Source organism: Hipposideros armiger, unplaced genomic scaffold, assembly GCF_001890085.2.
Source record: "Hipposideros armiger isolate ML-2016 unplaced genomic scaffold, ASM189008v1 scaffold_18, whole genome shotgun sequence".
Classification (NCBI taxonomy): Eukaryota; Metazoa; Chordata; class Mammalia; order Chiroptera; family Hipposideridae; genus Hipposideros; species Hipposideros armiger.
Genome location: NW_017731368.1, coordinates 301596 through 312566, shown reverse-complemented (window position 1 = coordinate 312566; position 10971 = coordinate 301596). Strand labels below are relative to the sequence as shown.

The window sequence follows — 10971 nt, the reverse complement described above, 5'->3', positions numbered from 1 at the left end:
TGTGTGTGTGTGTGTGTGTGTGTGTGTGTGTGTGTGTGTGTGTGTGTGTGTGATATTTTGTTTATCTTGGTACCCTTGTTATAATCTATTGACTATATGTGTCAGGATTAGTTTCCAACTCTTAATTATATTCCATTGATCTATATGTCTATCCTTATCCTAGTACCTCATTGTTTTAATTACTGTAGTTTTGTAGTATGTTTTGAAACTAGAAAGTGTGAGCTGTTTAACTTGGTTCATTTTCAAGATTATTTTGGCTATTTGGGGTCTCGAGTTTTAGGATGGGTTTTTCTATTTCTGTAAAAAATACCTTTGGGATTTTGATAGGGATTACATTGAATCTGTAGATTGCTTTGGGTAGTATTGTCATCTTAACAATATTAATTCTATCAGTCCATGAACATGGGATGTGTTTCTACTTATTTAGATCTTGAACTTTTCTCAGCAGTGGTTTCTTGTTTTCGCTGTACAAGTCTTGTGCCTGTCTGGTTGAATTATTTCCTAAGTATTTGATTCTTTTTGATGTGTTTGTAAATGGAATTGAGTCACAAGCAAGGCAAACATCTGCACTGGTTCTTCAGGGATCTGCCAGACCATCCAAAATGTGTAACACTGAATTTTTGAAGGACAAGGTCCACACTTCCTGCCCTGGCACCAGGCAGCTGTGCCAGGAGTGCAGGCTGCTGTTCTCATTGCCAAGCAGGGGCTGTGGAATGGACTGTGCTAGCTGATTTGAACATTGTTCTCCTACCCAAGGTCAGCAGCCTTTTCCTTCCCTTCATACTGAGCACTCCTCTGGCTATTATGTGTCCAGTTCGGTTCCAGTGTTCCAAGATAGTTAATTCTGATCATTCCTCCCCCCAACCCCCAGGTTACTTCTTCTTCCAGTGGAGGCACCAACTTGTAGAGCTTCCTACACTGCCGCTATGTGTGACATACTCTTACTGTTGGATTTTAAGAGTTTTTTTCATATATTTGGGACATAAGTCCTTAATCAGATATGTGCTTTGTAAAGATTTTCTTTTAGCTTTTCTTATTTTTTCAGTCTCCTAACAGTGTTTCAAAGAGCGAAAGTTTTAAATTTTGATGATGTCCAATTTACCAATTTGTCCTTTCATTGATTATGCTTTCATAATCTAAGAAATCTTTGTCTAACCCAAGGTCCAAATGATTTTCTTTGATGTTATTTTCTGGACATTTTCTAGGTTTAATTTAGGTCTGTTATCCATTTCAATTAAAAAAAATACGTGCAGGATATGAAGTTTATTTCTTTTTTCATATGAATAGCTAGCTAGTTCTGGCACCATTTGTTGAATAGGCTATCTTTTTCCCACTGCATTGTCTTTGCATCTTTGTAAAAAAACAGCTGTCTGTATATGTGTGGGTTTATTCCTGGACTCTACTGTGTTACATTGATCTATTAGTCTGTCTTTACATTAGTGCTACACTGTTTGATTATTGTAGCTTTATAATGATTCTTGAAATCAGGCAGATTAGTTTTCTAATTTTTTTCTGTTTCAGAGTTGTTTTGACTATTCTATGTTTTTCCATTTTGATATGATTTTAAAAATCAGCTTCTTTATTTCTAAAAAAAGTGGGATTTTGATTGGGATTATATTGCATCTATAGGTCAATTAGGAGAATATTGTAATTTTAACAATATGAAGTCTTTCAACCAGTGAATAAGGCATAGCTCTTGATTTATTTGTGTTTCCTTTAATTTCTCCTAGAAATATTTTATAGCTTTCAGTGTACAGAGTTTTCACTTATTTTGTCATATTTGCCCCTATATATTTCATATTTCTGATGTTATTTTAAATGGAATTTTCTTAAAACCTACTTTTCTGTTTTCTGCTAGTGTATAGAAAAGTGATTGATAGTTGTATAGTGATCTTATAATGTGTAACCTTACTATTAGTTCTAGTAACTTTTTTGACTCCGTTTGATTTTCTATGTAGACAATCATGTTATCTGCAAATAGCGTTTTACTTCTTCCTTTATTTTTATTTATTTGTTAAATTTATTGGGGGTGACATTGGTTAATAGAATTATATAGATTTCAAGTATACATTTCTATGACACATCATCTATATATTGCATTGTGTGTTCACCACCCAGAGTCAGTTCTACTTCCATCACCACATATTTGACCCCCTTTTCCTTCTTCTACCAACCCCCTCCTCTCTTACCCTCTGGTAACCGCTAAACTGTTGTCTATGTCTGTGAGTTTTTGTTTCTTTGTTTGCCTTGTTCCTTTGTTGCTTTCAGTTTCATATCCCACGTATGAGTGAAGTCATATGGCTCGCAACTTTTTTTTGTGTTACTGATTTTGCTTAGTATAATAATCTCAAGATCCATCCATGTTGTCACAAATGGCAGTATTTTATCTTTTCTTATAGTAGAGTAATATTCCACTATGTATATATGTACCACATCTTCTTTATCCAGTCATCTATCAAAGGACACTTTGGTTGTTTTCATGTCTTGGCCACCGAGACTAATGCTACAATGAACATAGGGGTACAAATATATTTCCATATAAATGTTTCCAGGTTGCTTTAAATAGTCTTCTCTTATTCTAGATATTGAATTAACATGTTGTTCTGTTCTACAGCCTAAGACAATTTAACATTTAATGATTGCATAGATGATATACTGTTTATCACTTATGTTCCGTTGAAGTACATTTCTAGTGTATAGTATGGCACGGGAATGAGAATAGGGTAGGAAGGATTATGTTTAGGGCAAAGGGGAGTTGAAAGAAAAGAAATAAAAGCTATGGTTTTTCTCCCCCTCTGTGTGGCCTTGTAAATAGCTTCAGACAGCTAGCTTATTTGTAACTGGATTTGTTTGGTTTAAGGTTGGAGTGGCTAATTATGGATATATATATATATATATATATATCTCCATATTTCTTTTTTTTTTTAAATTTTATTGGGGAATTGGGGGATGGGAACAGCGCTGGGGAATAGGGGGAAGAGGAAAAGACAAGTTGCTGGTTTTTTGTTGTTGTTGTTGTTCTTCAGTCTAGTTGTGGAGGACATTGCTTCACTGGCCCAAGTTGGCACCATCATTGCGTTCTTCCCGGGCGAGGCAGATCAGTCGCCGGCTTCTGGACGGCCACTCACTGCGGCTTGAGGGCCGCTCACACTGGCTGCTGGCTACACACAGTAGCCCATGGCAACCCACTGCAGCAGGGGCTGCAGCCTATGCTGTCACCGGCGACTCACGGCAACCCAGCTCCAGGTTGAGCTGTTGTTCAGCATCTTAGCTGTAGAGGGCAGTGTCACTGGCCCTCATATGTGGGATCCGAACTGGGGCCCTCTGGCGTCCCAAGACAGATCTTAACCAACGCGCCACTCGGGCGGCCCTGGATAGATATTTTTATGAATCAATCTATAGCCAATATCTTTCCAAAACTTGTTTTTATACCGATTTTTTTCAATCCTGTCAGTGAACATCATTTTTGACTACCTCTATGGATTAAGTATGGCTCATATTAAAATTCTATCAGAAGACCTCCTTATCACCCAGTAACTATTCTAAAAAAATGGGAAGACTATAGAAACAAATTACAGGTAAATTGGTTTATTTACTTTCTAGTAAGACATCTGATAAAAGCCTTGGACTATTTATGTAAACTTAATCATTCCTTATGTACTAAGGTGGCATATAATGGACAGTATTTTATTTGGAGCTCAGCTCAGTAGTTAATTTTCTTATTTTCACCTTTTTTCTCAATGCATTATATATACTGGCCTTTGCCCAGTTTTCTATTAGCCCTTAAGGAATGTAAAATCTACCTATTATTTTGCTGTACTTCACTTGCTTTGCATGAGGCAGTGCTAAACTAATAGTTAATTATCAGTTGAGAAAGAGGTGTGGATTACTTTGGCATTATTCATGGCCATATTTTGTGTGCCTTAAGCCAGATTTCCTTTGCTATCTATTTACTCCCAGAGTGTGTCACTCTCTCATCCAGCTCAAGGAATGCAAATTAATCTCATTATTGGCCTTAACAAAACTTAATTAAGAAGACAAATCTACTCTAAGAAATCAAAGCCAAATAAATTATTTTTGTTTGAGCCACATTTTGTATCTTTTTCCTTTTATTGGCATAACACAAAAATATTGTTGGGATGGCTTCTCATTTAATGTAATCATTTTAGGATTAATTAAAATAGCAGTGCAGGGCTGGCTGAGTGGTGCATTGATTAAGAGTTGGCTTGGAATGCCAGCTCTGAGCAGCAGGATCCCGGTTCGGATCCCACATGAGGGCCAGTGATGCTGCACCCTCTACAGCTAAGATGGTGAACCCAGCTCAACCTGGAGCTGGGCTGCTGAGAGTCGCTGGCGACAGTGTAGGCTGCAGCCCCTATTGCAGTGGGCTGCCGTGAGCTATCATGAGTGGCTGGCAGCCAGCTTGAGCTGCCGTGAGCAGCTGAATGGCTGGCGAGTGACTGCCCCACCCGGGAAAAGCGCAATGATAATACCAACATGGGCCAGTGAAGCAATGTCCTCCACAACTAGACTGAAGAACATAAAGACAGCAACTTGTCTGTTCCCCCTCCTCGATTCCCCAACGCTATTTCCTTCTCCCCAACTCCCCAATAAAAAATCTTAAAAAAAATAGCAGTGCAATAATGTCTCTAATGCAGATGATTTTGATATATCTTTTAACCTAGAAATAAGAAAAAACATAAAATATGTAAGAGACTGATAATATTTTTGTGGGTTTCTATAGCAGGACAAAGGTGATAATGCCATACACTTGTTGCGTTGGAAACTATTTTTAAGGGGGAAAAGAAGTCCTTGAGATGATTTTTTTCATGTGGACCTAAATCATGATTATTGCCAGGGCTTAAAAAGAGTTGACTTATTATAAGCAGTTTTAGTGCAATGCATTCATAGGCATTACAATTTATATAAATAAATGTTAAGTGAAAGTCATAGTAGTTCTTCCATTTTGAAATTATTATGATACCATGAAATAGCTGCAATTAATAATATGCATGGTAGCAGTAAAGAGAACAGATGTTTATTCTTACAGTTTGATGGTTTGAAATAAAACCCCAGTACCCATAAGAAATTTTTTTGTTTTTAATTATCATTCCTGCTTCTAGGGAAATTATTAAATGGAAAAATGATAATTCATTGGAAGCTTTGTGAATTCTTTGTAAGAAAAGTGTATGTAGTTTTTTTTTTTTTAAGATTTTTAAAAATTTTTTATTGGGGAATTGGGGGGATGGGAACAGTGCTGGGGAATTGGGGAAAGGGGAACAGACAAGTTGCTGTCGTTTTGTTCTACAATCTAGTTGTGGAGGATGTTGCTTCACTGGCCCAAGTTGGCACCATCATTGCGCTCTTCCCTGGCGAGGCAGATCAGTTGCCGGCTTCTGGACGGCCGCCACCATCCCATGTGGGAGTTGAACTTGGCAGCCTTGTTGTTAAGAGTGTGCACTCTGTCCACTGAGCCATCTGAGCGGCAGCTCAGTGAAAGGTGCTGAGTTTAGTCTTAGTTGCGGGTGGGCGTAGCCCACCATCGAACAGGCAGTCTTGTTAGGAGCACATGCTCTCACCAGCTGAGCCATCCTGCCACCCTTTGGCAGCTCAGTGGCAGCTCAGCTCGGGTGCAGTGTCACTGGCCCATGTGGGAATCGAACTGGTGGCCCTGTTGCTCAGAGCTCGCGCTCTTAAGCTAACTCTTAACCAACGCGCCACTTGGCCGGCCCAAGATGTTATTAAAAGAAATTGAAGAAGACGAAGAAATGGAAAGATATCCTGTGTTCATGGATTGGAAGAATGAACATAGTTAAAATGGTCACATTACTCAAAGCAATATACAGATTTAATGCAATCCCCATTAAAACCCCAATGGCACCTTTTAAAGAAATGGAATGAAAAATCATCAGATTTGTATAGACTCACAAAAGACCCCAAATAGGCAAAGCAACCCTGAGAAAAAAGAACAAGGCAGAGGTTTCACACTCCCTGACTTCAATTTATACTACAGAGTGACAATAATCAAAGCAGCATGGTATCGACAGAAAAACAGACACACAGACCAATAGAATAGAATTAAGAACCCAGAAATAAACCCACATGTATATGTGCAGATAATTTTTGACAAAGGATCCAAAAGCATACAATGGAGAAAATAAAGCCTCTTCAGTAAATGGTGATGGGAAAATTGGAAAGCCATGTGCAAAACAATGAAACTAGACTGCTGTCTGTTACCATACACCAAAATTAACTGAAAATGGATCAAAGACGTAAATATATGACCTGAAACAATAAATTGCGTAGAAGAAAGCATAGGTACTAAACTAATAGACCTTGGGTTTAGAGAAGATTTTATGAATTTGACCTCAAAGGCAAGGGAAGTAAGAGGGAACCAACTGAATGGAAGAAGATATTTGCAAACAGTGCTTCTGATAAGGGGCTAATATCCTAAATGTGTAGTCTTTGATTCATTTTGAAGTACATTTCACATGTACTGAATTGCAGAAGTCTTAATTGTACAGTTTTGACTAAAGTATACACTTGTGTAACCAACCCATTCCCCAACACTATTTCTGTGTCTCCGGAATGTTCTTTTTGTGCTTACCCAAATCAATCCCTGTTTCTCTGGAGGCAACTGATGTTCTGATTTTATTTACCTTATATTAGTTTAGCCTCTTCTAGTTCCCTTTGTAAATGGAATTATGTAGTATGTACACCTTTGCATCTTCCTTTTTTGCTCAGTGCAATGATTGTGATGTTCATCAATGTGCTTGCTGTATCAGGGGATATTTATTTTTTATTGCTAAGTGCTATTGCATGTTTTATCTTTTCTTAATGAACAGTTGGGTTGTTTCCAGTTCTGGGTTTTTTGAATAAAGCTGCTATGAAAGTCTTTTTGTAGAAGGGCTCTTTTTTTTTGGCTAGGGGTTTATCAATTTTAGAAATCTTTTCAAAGAATCAGTTTTTGGTTTTATTGATTTTTTTTCCTATTGTTTGATCTTTTAAAAAATTTAATTGATTTTAGCTCTTTTTATTTCCTTCTATTTACATTCTTTGGATTTAAACTGTTTCTTTTCTAGCTTTTTAAGGTGGGATCTTAGATAATTGGTTTGGGATTTTAATTTTTTCTAATATAGGCATCTTTTTATTATCTTTGGAAAATTATTAGCCATTAGAAGATAGCCATCTTCTAATATTTTTTCTGCTTTATTCTCTCTTCTTTCCTCTGGGACTCCAATTATACATTGGTTGAAGATGCTATTAGCCCACATGTCTGTTGTATATATTTTTATTTCATTCTTTTTTTGTTTTTTTGCATTTTTGTTTGTATAATTTCTATTGTTCTGTCTTTGAGTTCACTCATACTTCCTTCAGTTCTTGTTAAGTCCATCCAATGAATGTGAAATTTGTAATATTCTAATTTTCAGTTATAAATTTCCATTTTTAACTTAGAGATTTAACTTCTGTATTAAAATTTTTCATCTGTCATTTATTTTGTTCATCTTTTGTCAATTCTTTAATATATTGATATTAGTCATTTAAAGTTCTCTTATGCTACTATCAACATCTGGGTCATCTGAGGTTCTGGTTATTTTGACTTTCATTACTCTGTTGATTATCCACACTTTCAAAGTTCTTTCAGTATATTATAATCTCTGATTTCATGCTAGACCTTGTATTTATCATTTTGAAGTGAGAATCATTTTCTCCCTGAGAAGGCATGTTTTTTCCTATGTCAAGCATGCACACACCACCCAAGAATAGTAATTTTATTAAGACATACATCAGTGTCCTGAACTACTTAATGTTATCTTTGAAAATATTAACTATGTTGTAAAGGGTTTACAAATTGGAGAGATGAATCAGTGAAGAAGGGAGAGTATATATTTAAGAAAATTTAATGTTTAATTTCAGGGACACTGACCCTGTCTCAGTATTTAAAAATGCTAATTGATATGTTTATCCTTGATTTTCTAGTGATATGCAGTTTTCGAGGATCTGTGCCTCAAGGGTTGGTCTTAGAAATAGGAGAAACAGTCCAGATTCTGGAAAAATGTGAAGGTAAGTATGGACCTATAAAGTACCCAAATAGTGACCATTTTGGGTAGTATTACATACATTTATTTTATATAGTATTATATAAAATACTATCATATATAGTAACATTATAAGCAATCATTTTGAAGCCGTAATTAAACGCATTATAACACTGTTATAAAATCCTTCTTGATCTATGTTCATCATAAAGGTATGAGCTGTTTTGGCTCTCATAGCAACAATTAAATAATTCATTGTTGGCTGTCAGAACATGATTTTTACATACTGTGTCAGATGATTACTTTTTATTTCCTGTAATCAAATAGATAACCTTCCACCCATGCTTAGCTGCATTTGAATAGAATTGAATTGTAATCCATTCATTTATATGTTTCTGTCTGATTGGCTGGACATGATCAGTTATAATTAAAACAAGGCAGTAAATATGCTCATGTGAAGTTTGGCTTGAATATTATACTTTTCTGCTATTATATTTATACATTATTGAAAAAATCACATTCTTTTTTTTCTTAAATATTTTATTGGGGAATTGGGGGAGGAAACAGCGTTGGGGAATCGGGGAAGGGGAACAGACAAGTTGCTGTCCTTTTGTTCTTCAGTCTAGTTGTGGAGGACGTTGATTCACTGGCCCATGCTGGTATTGTGTTCATTGTGCTCTTCCTGGCTGAGGCAGATAGGTCGCTGGCCATTGGACGGCTGCTCACGGCGGCTCACTGCAGCTCACACTGGCTGCCAGCCATTCATGCTGGCTTACGACAGCCCACTGCAGCCCCACTGCAGCCTACGCCGTCGCCGGCGACTCACAGCGGCCCATCTCCAGGTTGAGCTGTTGTTCACCATCTTAGCTGTAGAGGGCACAGTGTCACTGGTCCATGTGAGATCCTAAAAGGCGTCCCTGCTGCTCAGAGCCTGCGCTCCCAAACCGACTCTTAACCAACGAGCCACTCAGCCGGCCTGAAAAATATCACATTCTTAAATCATGCAATCAAATCAAGATATATGGGAAAATAAAGTTAGGAGAAATCACACAAAATCACAACATTGACAAAAACCAAAACTGATACCATGGGAAATAACCTGAGCAGCCTGGGCTAGCAGTTCAGCATGACTAGGAGCTATCTCATGTTATATAACAGAGTGGAAATGTTGCTTTGTAGCTATGGAGACAGTGAACATGGAAGTGGAGCTCTGATCCAGTTGTCCACTATTAAGGAGAATACGGGAATAAGTTCAGCCTACCATGACCCAGGAACCCGTATAAGTTTGGGAGGGCACTTTTCCAGAAAAGGAGCTCTAGTGCAGCACTTATTTAAAATTTTCTTAAAAAGAAGTGTAAATCAACACTCCTTCGTGATAAAAATTTAGTGCTTAATTTAAAGCACTTTTTACTCTTAGCAAAATAGGAATACAAGGGAATTTTCTTAATCTGACAAAGGACATCTAAAAAAGCCTACAGCAAGTATCATATTCAATTGTGAAACATTAAAAGATTTTTCAATGTAATCTAAAAATGAGACAGGGATACCTATATCACCATATCTATTGAACATTGTACTGGAAGTACTAGCTAGTGCAGTAAGGTAAGAAAAATAAAATACATAAGGAATAAAAAGGTAAAATTGAAACTATCATTTATAGATGATGTAATTGTGAATTTAGGACATTTAATAGAATCTATAGAAAAACTATCAGAATAAACTAGGGAATTTAGCAAGTTTGATGGCTACAATATCAGTATTTTAAATATACATTATTTTTCTATGTGTTGCAACAAAGAATTAGTAAATGAAGGAAACAATGCTATTTATATAGTATCTCAAGCAAAATGCCTAGAAATCTAATAAAAAATGCAACACATCTACATTATTTTCTTTTTTGTTTCAAGTCTGAAATCTTGTCCTTCCTTTTATTTTTCACTTTATTTATTTATTGTATTTTTTATTTAAAAATATTTTTCTATTATAGTTGACATACAACATTATATGAGTATAGGTGTACAACGCAGTGATTAGATGTTTATGTAACTTACCCTGATCACCCTGATAAATCTAGTACCTATCTGACACTATACATAGTTATTACAGTATTCTTGAGTAGATTCCCTATGCTGTACTTTACATCCCCATGACTGTTTTGTAACTATCAATTTGTACTTCTTAATCCCTTCCTCTTTTTCATCCATTTCTCGATCGCCTCTCACCTGGCAACTATCAAAATGTTCTCTGTATCTATGAGTTTGTGTTTCGTTTGTTTGTTTATTTTGTTTTTTAGGTTTCCCATGTAAATGAAATCATATGGTATTTGTCTTTCTCTGCCTAATTTCACTTAACATAATAATACCCTCTAGGTCCATCCATGTTGTTGCAGATGACAAGATTTCATTCTTTTTTATGACTAATAGTCCTTTGTATATATAGTATCACTTCTTTTTCCATTCATCTATTGATGAACTGAATGGAATTGTTAATTTTTCTTTCCAGTAGTTTATTAGTGTATAGAAATGCATCATCTTTCTGAATATTAATATTATATTCTGCCACTTTACTGAATTTGTTTATTCTAATAGTTTTTTTTACATTTTGTTAGTTTCAGGTGTACAGAACAATGCAATAGTTACCCTTTTCACTCCTCATAAAGTAACAACCCATCTACTGCCCTCCCACCCCCGATATCATGCTTATCTATTAAAATTCCATTGATTCCATTCCCACTCTCTACTCCACGTCCCGTGACTATATGTATATATAATTATAGTTGACATACATTATTATTCAACATCAGTTTCAGAAATACAGTGCGGTGGTCAGGCCTCTACAGTGACTATGAAGTGGTCTCCCTAACAAGACATGAGTCCATCTGGCCCCCTAAAAAATATTTACAACATTATTGATTATATTCCCCAGACTGTCT

General features: G+C 36.2%; 1 protein-coding gene across 6 annotated transcripts in view; it reads left to right on the top strand.

The window, feature by feature from the left end:
- The window catches only part of DOCK3 (dedicator of cytokinesis 3), a 313071-nt gene that overhangs the window by 42662 nt on the left and 259438 nt on the right, over positions 1–10971 (top strand). For all 6 annotated transcript variants that reach the window (XM_019631262.1, XM_019631254.1, XM_019631269.1 and 3 more), the window contains exon 2: positions 7981–8064. In XM_019631262.1, the coding sequence (XP_019486807.1) occupies positions 7981–8064 (84 nt within the window). The remainder of the gene's footprint in view (positions 1–7980; positions 8065–10971) is intronic.